At 30.4% G+C, this 18008-nt stretch overlaps 1 protein-coding gene across 2 annotated transcripts in view; it reads left to right on the top strand.

The window, feature by feature from the left end:
* The window catches only part of LOC135931602 (uncharacterized), a 37444-nt gene extending 20063 nt beyond the window's left edge, over positions 1–17381 (top strand). For both annotated transcript variants that reach the window (XM_065468838.1, XM_065468837.1), the window contains exons 2-5: positions 8456–9780; positions 10649–10947; positions 12765–12875; positions 13484–17381. In XM_065468838.1, coding sequence (XP_065324910.1) covers positions 9464–9780; positions 10649–10947; positions 12765–12875; positions 13484–16569 — 3813 coding nt within the window. In that variant the 5' untranslated portion in view covers positions 8456–9463 and the 3' untranslated portion in view covers positions 16570–17381. The remainder of the gene's footprint in view (positions 1–8455; positions 9781–10648; positions 10948–12764; positions 12876–13483) is intronic.
* The last annotated feature ends 627 nt before the right edge of the window (positions 17382–18008 follow it).

Genomic DNA, 18008 nt, shown 5'->3' with positions numbered 1-18008 from the left:
GAAATTTGATTAAAAAAATATAAATTAAACGCATATATATTATAATGTTAAATAAAATAAAAAAATTCATTAATTGCTTTGTACTAATACCAGACAAATTTTAAAAAAAATTTTTTATTTCGAGTTTTTTAAGTTTGAGTCCTGGCCGGACTTTTTAAAAATACTTGATGGCCGGGTTTCGGGCTGATTTGCATCTAATTTCTATCCAATAATATATTATATTCCTTCCTTTATTTTACTCGGTGCTCAATCATTTTTTTTAAAAACCTCTTTTTAATAACGAAACTAATATTATACTTAATTTGCCCCAATTCCCCCCTTGTCCCCCTCCCTACCATATCCACCATGACGCGATACGGTTGACCTGTATTTGTACCATTTAAAATATTCATACATTTACAATATATATACATACACACACACACCATTTCCATAAAATTACCTTTTAAAATATATTAAATACTTATATAATATCTTCGTCTCTTAATATTATATTTAAAATAAATAATAATAAAAAATTTATTACGTAATTATTAAATGATTCCTCTTTTTTTGGTCCTTATAATACCTCTATGGCACCTACATTATTTGTCATATGAGATTAATATTTATTACAAATCTGCAGGCCTAGAATCAGGACCATAGCGGGCCAAAAATGGTGTGATTTTTAAATCCAGGTCGGGCTAAAAAAATCAAAATTAGGAATTAAATCCTGGTCCGACTAAAAAAATTGAAATCCGGACCGGGCATATTTTTGAAAAATAAGTTTAAATTATATCAATTGAAAAATCTAATGGGGTGTTTTAAGATTCATTTACTACTCATATTTTCAATTTTCCCTTTGTGAAACAATTTGCATAATACAGTCAAAAAACTATTCAAAATAATGAAATTTTCAAAATTCCGGGCCGGGAAAAGTATTTAAAAGGAAAATCCAGGCCAAACCAAATTTTAATTAAATCTCGGGCCGAGCTTGGAAATTTAAAATCAAGATCTGAGCCGGGACCAGGACGGATATTTCGACCTCTACAGGTGTCTGGTATTTAATCGAAATTAGAATCTTCCCTGTATATCAAGTGATGATATGAATCGCTATTTTATTGGCCCAAATTTAGCCTTTAAAATGACCACCTGCCCAGGAACGATTTATGCGTGCAAAAATTTTTATTGATTTCTCGAATATTCGAAAAGGGGTTTTTAGGTTTTATTTGACCTTGCCAATATTTTTTTTAAAAAAACAATAATAAAATAACCATCCGAGGATTAATATTAATTTTTTTTCATATTTTTCTCGTGATATACAAAAATATAATATTATTTTTAAGACCGTTAATCACACACCACAGCAGCACACACACAAAACTCTTTTCTTCCCTCCAAATATCGATTTTTAAGACCATTTTTTTTCTCCTTTATATTTCCCTATAATTTAAAAAAAAATTTTTAAAGGAAATTTGGTTTTACTTTCTTCCATTTGTGTTGTAATTATTAGATTTATATTTTATATAGTATTAATAAAAATATAATAGAAGAAATTATTTTTTTTCCCATTATAGTCTTATTTTATTTATAAATAGAAATATAAAGAAGCAGCCACCCATTCGCCTTATCTAAAACTCAAAACCTTTTAGATTGAAGTATATCTCCACCTAAACCCGCTCGAGAATCTTTAAGCTCGACCTGATCCGCACACGTTGCTCAGCTAGAATCATATTTGGGCTGGGCCATGCAGATATCTGATTAGATCCTCACTCAAACTCATATTTTTACTTTTAAAAAAGGGAAAACTAGTAAAATCCTTTTCCAGATCCTGTCTGGCTTTTAAAATTTCCCCCGGATGGAGCGGCCCAGTTTTTTTAAGAGTGATCCTTTAAAGGGAAAGCAAAAATACGAGAAGCGAAGAATGCATGATTAATAATGTGATTTTTTAAAATATACCTAATATCTGGTCCAGTAGTTTTTCGTTGGCCTGGATGCATGCATTGATTTCACCTTCAGTAGTCTCGAATCATAATTTATTTTTAACCAATCAAGCGCACAAAGGGCCAGGGTATACTAATTCATAGACCTGATCGCTTATAAGCTAAGGATGATCACTAAATTATAAAATACCCAAATTTATTTCTAAATTTACTTACATTTAAATCTGTAAAATTTGGGAGGGAAAAAGATATCCAATGATTATAAAAATATTACAACTTAAAAGGTTATAAAATCCCGCCTTCTCCTTGGACTAATACGTTATGCATGCAGAGGCGTTACTACACTTTTCGATTTGTTCCAAAAATCATAAATTCTTTAATAATCAATATATATTTCCATTTTTTTGTTTCAAAATTTTGCTGGGGCTCGAGCCCCCAGAGCATCCTCTAGTCATGCCACTGTTTGTATGTTTATAAAAAAATAGTTTTTAGCATTCTTTAATTGTGTAGGTTGTACCATAAACTCATAAATAATTGTTTTAGCAATAACCTCATAAGTATTGTCAATAGTCCAATCAACCCCATCCTGATACCCCTCCCTCACAACTCCCCTTTCCGATTTATAATTTTATAAAATTATATAATTTTATACTAAACTGACTACTCAAACATTATAAAAAATAAAATTTACAATTATAAAAATATAACCTTCCAAAACGCACTATTTTTTTCGAAATAATTTTTGTATTTTTCTTTCGATATTTTTTGTGTATTTTATAATTGTAAATCGTATTTGCAATGCTGAGTTTGGTGCGAGTGTTATTTGTGGATATTTTGGTTTGTGTTTTATTTAAATGACCTTTTTTTTAAAAAATAAATAAAATAGAAATATTATTTATATTTCAATTTTTTTTTAATATGCTTTCACATAAAAATTTTTTTTTTAACATTATCCAAAATAAAAAATAATTATATGTAATATGTTTTTTTTGCGGTTTAAATTATTTTTCTTCTTTTTATCATTCGCCGAAAAAATGGGAGATTTTTAAGGGGAAAAAATGGATAATTTTTGTTTTGATTAATATGAAAGCCTGGAGATTTCGCTCACAGATGGCAGAAAGATTTGGGCATCTACTGACCAAATCTTTGCGTATTATTATGACTGAAATCTTAATTTAAAATTGGCGAAATCGAGCCGTTTAACAACAATATTCGTGTTACTTAAACAGCATCCTTTGGTCCGGTCAAATAAAAAATTTTACGATGTTTGTCCAGATCAGAATTTGGTACCTGGAACAAAAAGGGTGCCGGTTCTTAACGATTTGAAAAGGTGGTTCTGATTCCTATAATTTAAAAAATGAGCTCTGGTTGCGGATCTTAAATTAAAGGTGGGTTTGAAAGTTCCGGTTTCAAACTACCGATCGGCTCGCCCCTTTAAATTTTAAATGAGAGAGTTGTGAGAAAAAAATTTACGATATTATAAAAAAATTTAAGGAAGCATGTATAATTTATAACCGCCTTGAGGAAAATAAAAAATATGTTTATGTAATAAGTTACTGAGGAAAATAAGATAAAATTTTTGCCGAGGTCCTAGTATAACTATGGCCTAGAGAACATTTAACCCACCCCCGACTTAGTCCGAAGAGATTTAAATCAGACCGACAAGAGTATTAGATGTAACTAGAGATTTATTCATACAAAATCATGGCTTGGGATAGTAATTTAATTGTTTTTTTTAAATTCCACATTTTTCATGGCCTTTTTTATTTGCTCGTTATATTAGTAAAGGTATGGAGTTTACCCTAAGTCTAGGCGGTATGATGAGAAATAGAGATGTTCAAAGTTTGATTTTACCTTGTGTCAAAAATATCATAAAACTTTAAAACCAAATGCACCCACACGTTTAATATTTCTAGAAAGTGTGTGCAGCCAACAGATGTCCATTTATTATCGTGTCAATTAAAATTGAGAAACATGAACTTAAATTATATAATTCGAATTGATATTTAGTGGAAGATCGTTAATTATATACAGTGTATTTTTTTATCAACCCAAAAGCATTCCATTTTTTTGTTGTCTTGAGCAACGCTATTTGTGAGATCCATTACCCTCATCGTCAATTGTTATTCAGGTCGTCTTGGGTCATCCCCATGGCCTTGATCACCTTATTTTCATCAATGCACATCTCTTTACCCACCTTCATTCATATTTCGCTCGACATGTCCAAACCACCTCAGTTTATTTCTACTCATCACCACTCCAATCGCATCTATTCAAACCCTTTCCCGCAATTCCCTACTTCTTTTTCTCTCTCATAAATATCTCACACATCCATCTAGCTATTCTCATCTCCGTTTTTTTTCTGGGCTTATATAATTTTTTTATTGTAAAAAAAATATTTAATATCTATATATAAAAATCAGGGCAGAATTATATTATATTTTTTTCTATTTATTATTCGATAATTTATTTTTATTAATTTTGGTATGAATACGCCATCTCGCAGAAAATAATTTATATAAAGATTTAATAAAATTAATTTTTTGAAATAACAAAAAATATATGATATAAGAAATAAGAGTAAAATTAATTCATCATTATAATTATGAGGTTTGTTCTTCGTTCAAAAAAATTATAATTTTTAATTGGTGAATTCTCGCGATTTCTGGCAGTCATAATTTAAAAAAAATAGCAGCCTTGATATCGGCGCATTTCCAATAATAATATTGATACCCTTTAAAAAATTTGTGCTGATATATACCATTGTTAGACCATTCGATTTAGCCAATTTTAAATTAAGATTTTGGCCAAAATAATATTAAGTAAACCTCGAGATTTTGTGAATATCCAAGCCTTTCTGCCATCTATGAGCAAAATCTCCACGCTGTAACATTTTTTGGCTAAAATATTGCGTTATTCGTTTTTAAAATCGAACTGTTTAACAACATTACTTATGCGTGGAAAACAATTCAAGGCAAATTTGAAATTTTTATATAAATCAAACACCTTTTCCAGGAGATATAATCGAGATTTCTAATTTTTAGCGTTTTTTATTTTCGCGATTTAGAACAGGAATCAAAGTATTAGCCGTTACCGACCTATGCCATGAGTGTTAGTTAAGAAAAAAACGGAAGAAAAAATGATTTTAAAAGATTTTCTAAATCTAAAGACCACATTCTATTCGGAGAGTTATTTAGTATACTATAGGAAATGACAAATAGGGCATAATGCTAAAGTTTTTTTTTTTAAAATATAAAACATTGTAGTAATGAAGGGGGGGGGGAGTTATAAGGATAAGATATTGACCTTATTTAATTTCGAAAAAAGGTGAAAGAATTTAAAGGCCAAATGGAATCTAGTTATTTTATTTACCATTATTGGTCCTGACGGGTCTCGCAGCTGAAATCTTTTTTGAAAAATATTTTCGATTTTGGAGCAGTTTAAACCGATCTGGTTGACCTTTATTAGTTTGAAACCTTAAATGATTGATCAAACGTCTCTTTTTAGTTTTTTTAAAAAGAATATGTATTATCTCCAATAATATAATTTATTATTTTCAGCCACATCAAAATGTCATCCTTAAAATATTAAAAGAAAACTAATTATATACCTTGAAAGAAAATGTTCAAAAATAAACAATATTAATATAAAATAAATAAATGTTTCATGATAAAATAATATTAATACTAATTATTATAATTGAATTCGATATTATAATTATGCTCAAAATAATTTTCAGGGTAATGATACATAGCTTTGTACGTATGGTTTTTTAGAATGTTTTTTAAAAAAATTCGATAGCGTCGTTATCTGTCCTTATATACAAAAAAGTTAATGTTATTTTTTGTAGCATCTGTAGGTTACAGATTTCGTCTGATTCCCAATAAGCTAGTGTTCCAATCGGCTATTTGATAATTTTTTTTTCTAACACAATACTCTTGGACACGCGAACTTAGATAAAGGGGATTGGATTAAAGGTCAAGGAGATATGGGATTAGGTTAGCTTATATTTCAAAGATAAAAATGGGTGTAATGGGTTGTTTCGTAAATTCATATATCTTCACCCACAATCTATTCATCAAAGTATCTTCAAAACTTTTATAAGTTCTGAGGAAAGGTGGGACGGGAGGGGGGGTAGGTTTAGATGGATTGGATAATGACAATTTTTTTTAAAAAAGGAAGAGTAATGTCATTGTTGTTATTAAACGTGAAAATTTGAGAAAAATATATATCTTTCGACCACATTCAATCCCTCCTCCTTTCTATTTTTTTAAAAATAAAAATAAAATAGATAAATAATTTCTCTTTTGATATAAATGAATAAAGGTAGAAGAGAGAGAATTTTTTTTTATTTGTGATATTTCATCCCTTTGATTTATTTTTTTTGATTTTAGTCAAATCTTCCCTTTTTTATTATTATTGATCACATCGTTTCGTTTGTTTTTTGTTGTATATAATATCTTTTTTATGTTTGATCTATGAATTTTTCACATTTAATAATAATAAAAAAAAATTGATTGTTTTTATAATTTAAAAAGAATATATATCTAGTTTATAAAAATTGGATCGGAATGGAAATGGCAAAATAATAATTATGATATCGCTTGATTTCATCTTCCTTCTTCACTCCCTTCCAATTTTATCCTACAACTGGTATAATAATAAAAAGAATATTTTATAACCTTTTTGTGGTTTTTCCAATGTGTATATTATTTCTTATTATACTTTTGAAGGGCGTGATTTTTTAATTACCGCATATTATTTTTTTTTATCTTTATCTTTTTAATAATCTTTGAAGAATCGAATTCGCGGCGAAAAAAAAGAGAATCTAAGACGATTTTCTAAGAACTTTTCTTTCTCCTCCCCTCTTATTCTTTTCCGGTAATGAGGTATAGCGTTGAGTTATTGATTTTAAAATTAAAATATTAGATAGCGCGGTAATATCCTTATATACAAAGAATTGTTGTTTTCGAGTAGCGACTTTGACCTAGTCGGTGAGTGCGTGTATTACTAATCATATAGTTTTGGGTATTATCCAGCAAGGATCAGGTTTTTCTATGAAGCCAATCCTTTCTATGGAGTAAGAATATTGGAGGCGATCATGTGATTCCTAATATGTATTAAAATACAAGTGGGTCTTATTTAGTGTTGTTAAATGACCCGAATTGCTCGACTTTTAAAAACGGCTCGATTAAGATCTAAACCAAAATAAAATTATGTAAGACTGGGGATTTTATAGATGGCAGACTAGGTTTGCATAATATTTAGCTAAAATCTTAATCAGGCCATTTAACAACACTAGCCTTATTGCATTTTAATTAAATTTGGTAGTTATTTAGCGAATAGCTTTAATGAACGACCAACGCTAGATATATCATTACCCATTTTTTCAGCATGGGATCCGGGACGAAAAGAATAATAGCGATTTGGTTCGAAATTTTTAATAAAAACAAAAAATATTGTTATATTTAATGTATAACAACACGTCAATATATCCATCGTATTCGCAATACAAATATTATATGCAGCTTATATTTTTTTCCCCATTTCCTAATGACTTTAGCGATTAAAAAATAAATAAAAGTATGTACTCTCAAATTCTTGATATTTTTTTTATATCTTGTTAATACGAGGTTAAGAAAAATGGAAACGGAAAGGGCAGAAGTGGGGGGGGGGTTAATAAAGGGTTAATTATGTTTGTTTTTTTTTTCTAAAGTTCGATTTTACCAGATTAGTTGCCGAAAATTAAAAAGCGGGTACAATCAATAATGTCAAATTTAATATTAAAAAAGTCAGTTTAAATCCGCTAAATTTTTTTGACAGATTATGTTCAGATATTGGTTTACGTAAAGCGGGTTTGGGAAAAACCTCTTGTAAATAGAAATTTTTAAAAGTATTTTGATACATATAAATGCTGCATGTAAAAATGAATGAGGGTACTCATTTACATAGCCGTCTTCAAGTATTTCGTATTAGAGAGGGGGGGTTAAGTCGTTTTTTCACTATAAATTATATTGGGTATTTTGATAAGAGGGAAGAAGGAGGCAGAGATAATTTTGGATGGTTTTTTGCTATAAATCAGGCCCCTTCTCTTAATGCGAATTTAAATTTTTATAAAACAATTTGGTTTTATATCCTTTTTTTCTCAATAATTTTAATTTATGCTCTTTAAAATAAAAAAATCTTTAGAAATTTTTCATATATGGAAATTATCTTGAAAATGAAATAGGATTTTTGGTCTAATTTTACATAAAATTCCAATTCTTTTTTTTTAAAAAAACTAAAATTTTATGATTTTCTAATGTGCAAAAACTTTAAAGATTTTATTTCAAACTCGGAACTTAAATAAAAATAAGTCCAGACCATGTTTCAGTTTTGTATTGTAGTTTACGGTTCGCATCATTTAAAGTCGGGCTCTGCACTGAACATGTCTTTTCCATATTCATAAATTTAAATAATAATTGGAGAAACCCACTTAATTTCATTAAATTACTAAATATAAATTATTATAATCATTCTTTTTTTGTTAATAGATTCTAATAAGGCAAACATAATAACTTATACTCGACTCGAAGTAGGAGAAGGATATGAATGATAGCATCCAATAATTCCTAACTCTCTATTTAAAAAAACAGTATTGGAAATTTCCAAATGACAGTATTAATCTCACCTTCTTATATCGATATTTTGTGATAAAATAGCAACGTTTTAAAATAGTTTGATTTTTTATAGTATTTGTATTGTAAAACGTTCTGATACACAATTGTGATTCCTTCTTATATTATATTCAAAAATAAACTATAATTTGTTTAATTTTTTTTGGCATTTTCTAGAATATTTTTATATAGTGATGTTTAATAAAATGCAAATTATTTCCCCCCCCCCCTATATATCCTAAATTATCAGTATTTTTTATATATAATATATTTCGTTTAAAAAAGATTCGCACCTTTTATATGCTACACTATTTATTACTTATATTTTATTGAAAATTATACGCAAAATAATTGACAACCTAAAAAAAACAATGCAATGCAACAACGTACATGCCCGTTCCTTCCCCCCATTATAACGACCCTTGTATTTTATTTATATAAATCATTCACTTTTATTTTGTTGAACCCGTAGGATTTAAATATTGATAGAGAAAGCCATCTAATTTTTTCTTTTCTATCTGCCATGATTTCAATATGACATTATAATTTTTAAAAAAAAATTAAAAAGAAAAAGATGAATACATTTATTTATCATTAATTATTAATATCTCCAAAAAAACACTTTCAATTTGTATCCATCATGAAAATAAAAAATTTTTGCGAAACATTTTTTCCCCAATTTATAATTCACACGTGATCGGGTCTTTCATTTTTATCGTTCCCTTTTTAAATTCGGGAATCGAAAAAATAACTAAAAGTTTAATTTTTTAAAATAAATGATAAATATGACGTTTGACTTTTCTTTTAACGTACCGCGAAACGCAACCATAGCGTAGCCATTATTTTTGAAGCCTACTTTTTGATACGCTCGTTTACTTTCTTTTCATGTTAAATTCCGTGAGTCCCAATAAAATATCCGCATCTAACAACGCGTCTAACAATGAAATTCGTCATTACTTTACACGCCACACCGATTTTCTGTTCCTAACGGATTCCCTTGCGGCGAAATGTTGCGATTCGTTAGATAAGGACCGTCAATCCGAACCCGAAGACTGTCAATCTAATCACGAGCAAGACCAGGCCTACACAATTCATTACAAACCGTCCCCCAACAAATCCCGTTTCGTTTCTCTCCCCATCAAAGATGGCGTCAAAGATCGGACCGAAAACGCGGATTCCACCTTCGAAGAAAGACATTTCGAGTAAAAGGGATATTTGGATGGATATCATAATATAGGGCTTTTATTCGATATGCTCATTTTATTAGGGTTGGAATTCAAAATTCTAGATTTCTGCAAAATAGTAGGGTAGTAAAAAAAAAGAAAGGTAATGCTTTAGCTTAAATTTGGAGTAAGTTCATCTTATTTAATATTCAAAGCGAGAAAACTATTTGTCACGTGTCTTGATCGGGACATGTATAATTTAATCATGATAAATGATTTGTTTTTATTTTTTCCTAATAATTGATATTTCAAGTTAACAGCTTTTTGAGGTTAGGTTTGTAAAAAAGAAATTAAAGGAGTTTTCATGATTAGTTATGCTTTCATCTATCTTTATGTTCCTTCTAAATATATTAAGCTCATGATAGTTGGTAGTTGGTTTTAAAAAAAGCATCTTACAAAACGAAAGATATTTCAGTATTATTATACATTAAAATTTGGGTTCTTGATAATTTGGGCAACTCCACAATTTGACAAAAATTCCGAGTCCCAATCAAATTCCTATTAACTACTATGTATTAGAAAATACTTTGATATATTGGGCAAAAATTTTGGTCCCAACGGTGCTTAAATTAGACAGGTTTTACTGTATATATATTTTTCATAATTTTTGGGGAAAATTTTTTTGTGGGAAGCCAGGGAGTGAGCTCCTAATTTTGCTTGTTAAAAAATCGATATATATTATACACATCATATAGCATTCATATCCATTTTTTAATATTTTTTTAAAAAAAAATGAGATACATAATTAGACCTCGCACCAATACTGTAATTGGCGGCGGATGTTTTAAAAAAATATTTGATCACCACCATTTGTCATTCAATGCTATTTCATATTTTTTACTGATAGGAGATGTCCCGCGAAAGCTTTGGATTCTTCCGGCGATCGAGCCGAAATCGACTATCCGGCGTTCTTGGGTCGAAATATTATAGGACCGAGAAATAAGCCTATCAGTCGTGAGCTATCTTCACTCCCTCTTACGAAAAATGGATATTATCTCAACCATAGATATTACCCGGTTCTTGGAAGTCGTAAACTTAGGGCAGCAGGGTCGTGCGAGTCTAGACATTCGATAGACAAATTTTACAGCGACCGATTTAGGAGGAAGTGGAAAGAGCCTCAGAGGAGTTTAAAATTGGCTTCAAAAGGTTTTAACTCAACTTCATAATCATATTTATAAGATATTTTCAATAATCTGTCTAAATTGAATATGTCAGTTATATAATTTAAAGTTAATATGAATTGGGAAAGTGTTCAGATCGCGAGGAATTATAATTGAATATATTTATTATGAAGTTTTATTATAATAGAGATGCGCCAAAATCACTTTTTAGCTGACACACCGATAATATTAGCCATTACCAACAATATTAAAAAATAATATATTTTTTATTGATTAAAAAATAATATATTTTTTATTGATTAAAAAATGCAGCATAGATAGTTAATTAATATTTTCTTTTTACTGACTTATAATTAATAAAAATAAAATTAATAATAAAAGTAAAGAAATGGCCGTGAATAAAGGAAGTTAACATTCCTTTCTTATCACTTTATAGATATTAATTTATGAATCAGTTTGTAAAGTCAGTCTTCCAAGAAACTCAATTTTTTTTGAGCAGGGATGCGAACCCGGGAAAATTTTTGCCCGGGTTCGGTTCAGTTCGGTTTATGGTAAGAAAAAAATAGGTGAGTTCGGTTCAGGGAAATATTTTTGAACCTGGTGTTGGTTCCGGGTTCAGCTCGGGTTTAAGAATTTTTGAATTGATAAAAAAAATTCTATTTGAATCTTAATTAAACTAGACTTAAATTTGGTATAAAAAAATTTATTTTATTTATAGGAAAAATATAGTTAAAAATTCAAAAGTTTACAAAAACTGCCCTACATCTTTGTTTAACAATTTTTAAGTTATAGATTTTGAGAATTCTTTAAATTAACAATATCCAATATAAAATATTTTACTTTGACTTGTTCACTTTCATTTTCCTCTTATTAATAATCTTTGAGAATAAGTTAAAAATTAAAAATAAATGGCATAAATGAATTTAATTGTTTAAAATTTATTAACACTTCAATAGGAATCCATGAGAATAAATTAAATAAATTTAAAAATGGCGTAAATGAATCAAGTTGTTTAAAATTTATTAACACTTCACTTAATTGGAAAAAATATTATAAAATTTCAATTAAATTATTAATATTTATATTTACAATTATACAAATATCTTAATATATGATTTTAAACAATATTTTGAACCCTGGTTCAAATAAAATTCCTAGGTTGGTTTTGGAAATTTTATAAACGGGGTTCAGGTTCAATTCGTGTTCAGATTTCTTCAAAAACCCGGGTTTTCTTTATCGGGTTCAGTTCTAATCCATGAGGAGGAGAGTTGTTTTTGGTAATAATGACCACGGCCGGTTTAAAACCGATACTATAAGTATCACATCCGTGACAAATAGCAATTTTTTTGTCTCATTGAATCTTTCGAAAAGTCAGATTACGAATATTTTTAATGGGCAGGCTATGAATTTGTTCTTGTAAATATATTTTTTTTATGAACCTAATATATTTATTTCAAGCAATTAAGAGAGAGAAAGAGAGAGTGAGCAAAGATTTAGTAATTTATATGTTATCTTTATATATTTTAAAAAAATGTGAGACATATATAAATTACCGGCAATGTTAGAAGAAAAAATAACATTTTAAATATTTAGCAAGCTTGATTTTCTCCCTTTAGAATTTCTTTGTTTTTTTAGTAATAGTTAGGAAATTATGCCGTCTTAAAATTCAGCATTTTACTAAATTTTATAGAAATTATATATAACGCAAAATTCATTGAGCTAATTAAAAAACGGGGGTCTTAACCAGTTTTGGTTGACCTTCACGAAATATTGCCAACCATGTACATTATAACTTAGATTAAAATGGATTCGCTTACCTTAAAATAAATAAAATATTTAAAGGCTGGCCTCGTAAGAACTCGTTTATCTTGTACAGATGCGGAATTTGTCACAAATTCTTGTCTCACAAATTAAGGACGGTCAAAAAGCATTTGATGTCATGGTGTATCATAGGTAAGTTTTAATCGAATATTTTCTCCCTTTTTTTGTTTCTTAGGTCTCGTTTATAGTAAGCGCGATGTCCCTCAAACGATGCGTAATTTGCACAATATATAATGTATTACAGCTGTTCTATTCTTTACCGATGAATAACGCATCGCTTGAGCGATATCGCGCTTACTATAAATAAGGCCTTAATCATATCACTGCTTTTTTACATATCAACTTTTAATAAGTTTTAACTCAGAATACAATGGCGGCGTCACTAGGGATGGCGCAAAGTGTACCTCGAGCGTCTAACTTTTATTTTTACATTATTCATTTTAAACGTTTTACAACGCGATTTAACAGCTGATCGAGTTAATCTTTTACTGATATATGATTTTTTTAAAAATATTAATTGTTTAAAAAAATTATCCTCTTGATTGGAAGATCTCGTTAAAATATTTTACGAACGATCAGCTATTAAGATTTAGTAAATTTCGCCCTAATCTTGAGAGTTGGCGACATTACTCTAGGAATATAATGAACTCTTGGATATATGATTTTTTTCTAATATTGTAATAAAATGTGATGATTTTGTTATTATATTTTCTCTTTTTCACAAAATAATTGTGTTCAAGAAAAACAAGTCAACAACGCTGAATCATGGGATTCTGTTGAGACCGAAGCTATGATTACCAGAGTAATCCTCAATTCTCCTCAAAAACGAACCCTCGAAACCTTCAACTTTTTCAAGACTTCAATTGAAAGCCCTGATATGGATTTAGATTTGTTGAAATTAATCGTCAAGTATTCACCCTCTAAGTGCGCTCTTTCTCCTTTGCGCACAAGTAAAGCCTTGAATCAACTCAAAACCGGTTTCAAGGAAGTTCTCAATAGTGTATCTATTCGCGACGTGGAAGAAGAAGATTGTCGTGTCTTAATACCCATTCAACTATCACCCAAAGTATTAAGGATAGAATCTAATGATAGTAATAAGTCAAAGTCTCCTGTAAAGGTTAAAAGTGTGAGGATCCTTACAAATTCAGTGAATAAAAGGAAGAATTTTAGAATAATACATCGGGCCCCTCCCTGTTCTGTTATTTCAAATATATTTCTACCCAGTGACACTTCTATTGAAGGAAACAGCGGCCATGCCCACGATTTTGTAGAAAATGATTTGGCACTAGATCTATCACAATCAGTCAATAATCAAAACTTACCTAAAGGCTCCTCCACCAATAGCAACAACTCCGATATCTCTCCTTTAAGCTCGATAGAAAATTTACAAATCCAAACTAATTTCTCTGAGTATAATGGAACAGCCTCGTTGAAGAATGGCTGTAAAGCGCAAAATACTGACCCCTCTCTCTTCCCAATCGACGCCAAAAGTCTCATGATGTTTATGATGTTTTCTCCAAGGGACAATTCGACACCCTTTGCACTTAATCAAGAACTTAAAAGTTTGAATCATCGGAATAAGCTTGAAATTTGCGAAAATGATGAGCAATCTCCCATGGAAATGCATACCGAAGTGAATAGGAAAGATTCCAGCTACAGAAAGTTGTACGAACGTTTTCTCGAGTTTCAGCATTCTAAAGCATCACACACACAAGACTCATATGCGATTGCTTCAAAGCAAAACGAATACTACAATGGACATCCCACCCTTAAATCTCCTTCAGCTCATGATGCATCACATTACTCTGGCATATTAAACAATCCCGAATATTTCTATTACAAAAGCCTTTTAGATTATTATTCGTTTTACCGAGATGCTGAGGCCGCTCAGAGAAAGTTTTTTATCGCTGAAAATTCGGGTATTGATGATCGCAAAAATTTCTTGCCGGAGCGTGGACTAGATAAAATTTGCGATCTCAACAAATTCAATATCAAAGGCGAGTACGATGCTAACCCGCCGAGCTCTTTTAAAGAAAGAACGTCTCTTCAAATCAAATATGATGACTATGTAAACGGCAATGGTTTTGATTTCAAGATGAACCGTAGCGATTCTCGCAATTTTTCCTTATCCAATTCCGGTTCTAATCCTAACTGCAATTTAAGCAACTCTCATAGACGGCAGACCGCTTGCAACGGGAAGCACTTGTGTGTGGCTTGTGGAAAGCGTTTCAACACAAGCTACCACCTGAAGCGGCACTCGTACGTCCACACGGGGCTAAAACCTTACAACTGCGTCGTGTGTCTCAAGTCGTTCGCCGAGAGAAGTCATTTCGTTAACCACACGTGTCGCATCAAGCCTGGAGGGCATCACAACCGCCTCAACAACTACCACAGCACAATGGTTTCCAATGACTATAACGATTCTATTGACCATAATCGCGACTACGACCCCGAATTTGCTGCGGAAATGAATGAGTACCCTTTGACACCCATTGGAGACCACAAAAAACATAACGGAGATAGTGCTTACGATGTTAAACGTGTCAAGACCGAGTTTGAGCCTTCAGCAAATCTTCAAACTAACATGAAACATAAATTTAGCATTAAGGCCGAAACGACTCTACCTCCAGCGATTGCCGCTTACAAATGGAACCCCGTAATTTGTACACCTTTCTTACTGGAAAACATTTTAGCGGGCGATGTTAACGGACAAAGATCCGACGAAACTAATAGTAGTAATCATAATTTCAAGCTCACTCAACCTACGTTCTCCAGCTCTTGCTCCGGGTACAATTATAACTTGTCTGCTTACGCCAGCAATTTCAATGGTTCTTTGTTTTCAAAACCCGTCCAAACCCCGGAATATAAATCTATTTTTGCTAATAACTATACAGTGTCGACCAAGGTGCAGGATGTGTTGGATTGCAATGGGAAAACGCAGAGGAACGCGATTCGGGCTGAAGATTTTTACCGTTACTATATGGCGAATTTGGTCGCATCTGGCCCGACTAAAGAAGTATTAGTGTCAGAGGCAAATATCTCCACCAAGTTAAATATTAGCAACCCTTTCAATTTGGATGCCAGCTTTTACGCCAATTATCACCCGCTATTCTATAACCCAAACGATGTAACACTTGATAAAGGCTCTCCTTACTTTCCCAAATTCAACACTTTCCATCATTTCGAAAATCCGAACGTCTCCACCAAAACCGCCCCTTCCGTATCATGCGGTCAAGATTTGAAATGCCCGCACTATCCTTTGATTCCTCTTCCTGCATATAGTGGAGACGCCGATTCGTTCGTCGTTAAAAAGTCCACATATAAAAGTACCACCCTTCATTACCCTCTTAATTTTGACTCAAACATCAAACCCCTATCTTACAAATATCCCTATAACTACGTTGACAAGCATAGCGATAGTCTATCCCTCAACAATTTCAACAACTACCTAAATTGCTTTAATAACAACGACAACGATTATAAGCAACCGAACGAATCCGCTCTTGATCATTTATCACCCGTCGTAACGAAAAACAAAAGCAATAATGGTGGTAAAGGAACTGGAGCCCACAAAAAATGTCGTGTCAAAAAGCTCCACCCGTGTGATGCATGTGGCAAAGAGTTTAGAGACAGTTATCATCTCAAAAGGCATTACTATTTACACACCGGCAAAAAGCCGTTCACCTGCGAGCGTTGCGGAAAATCCTACGCAGAACAAAGCCACCTTCGCATCCATAAATGCAAAGTGGCAGCGCCAGCTCTTCCTTTACCCTCTCCTATCATTATACCTACCGATGACGTTATTCCATCTAACTCTCTCCCCTAATTGCATTGCGCATATAAAATTTATACAATAAAAGAGTTTGTTACTGGTGGGAGAACTTATAATAATTTTCCTCTATTTGAAGGATTGGATTGTTGCTATTCACTATTTTTCATATTTTAACTACCTTTTTTTTTTACTTATTACACCATGTATTTTTCTGTATTATATTTATATAAACATATCCTTTTCCAATGCAAGTTGATAATATATTTTTTTCGCGTGATTTATTAAATATTATACTTATATGACTAAATTATTTTAAATTCATACATCGCATTATTATTAAAGGTACGTTATATATATATACTTATATATATATACTTTGCTTTATTTCGTGGGTTATTATATTAGGAACTTATGAGAAGATATTGTTTACCTTTATCATGTATTTTAATAACGGTTTATCCATCTTTTTGTGATATTTTTTTTTAGCTTTTTTAGTACAAATTTTTATTTTACAAGTTAATTCGCTTTACAAATGTATGTTAGCCAACCATAACCACCATTCATATATGTTGTACAAGATATATGAATGCATGCAAAAATGTTATCGGGTAACTATATTATATTGTCGGAGAAATAACAATTCCCACACACAATGCAAACTATGGGGGAAAAAATGGTTTTTAAAGAAATCTTAATAACTTATGACACACGAATTTGCCATTAGGCCCTGATCGCCTATAAACTAAGTTTTCAATGCAATAATATTAACTTAAATTATATGATTTTATATATCATCACTTTATTATTTATATACATCCAAATTTTGTATATTATCCACGAATTAGTAAATTATCCAAAAAAATATATATATAATTTATAAATTCTTTTTTTAAAAAAATAGTTTTTTTAAAAAAACTAATTCTTTTACAAATTTAATTTTCAATTCATAAAAGCTTATTAAAAAAAATTTTTTTATTTTTAAATAGTTTGAATTTCATACAAAAAAATTTTTTTTTATTATCATATTGTGATATTTTTACCCTTCCAAACGCTACTCCTTATCTTATTATTTATATACTATTATTATATATCTTCAGATTCCTGAATATTTTTTTAATATTTTTCTAGAGCATGTTCCTTGCTCCCTACTTAAAAATAATATAACATTCTTGTCTCATTATTTTTACATATTAATATAAATCAAACATAAAAAATGAGTATTTCTTTATACCGATTATTATTTGTAAAAAAAGTATTCAAAAGAAACCGCACACAAATCTCACCCAAATATCGTTTGTATTATAAAATATCACGTGTATATTACAATGCAAATACAAAATTTTATATATTATATTATATTTTTTTTATGGTTAAATAAGCGGTGATACGCGAGATAAACGCCATCAATATTATGAAAATTAGCTCAATATTTGAATCCGCATGAAACAATATGCTATTTTGAGTTGACGTAATTTTTAAAGCGGAGCGTATTA

Source organism: Gordionus sp. m RMFG-2023, chromosome 1, assembly GCF_954871325.1.
Source record: "Gordionus sp. m RMFG-2023 chromosome 1, tfGorSpeb1-WG-v2, whole genome shotgun sequence".
NCBI classification, from domain to species: domain Eukaryota; kingdom Metazoa; phylum Nematomorpha; class Gordioida; order Chordodea; family Parachordodidae; genus Gordionus; species Gordionus sp. m RMFG-2023.
Note: the sequence above shows the minus strand (reverse complement) of the source record. Positions and strands in the feature narration are given on the sequence as shown.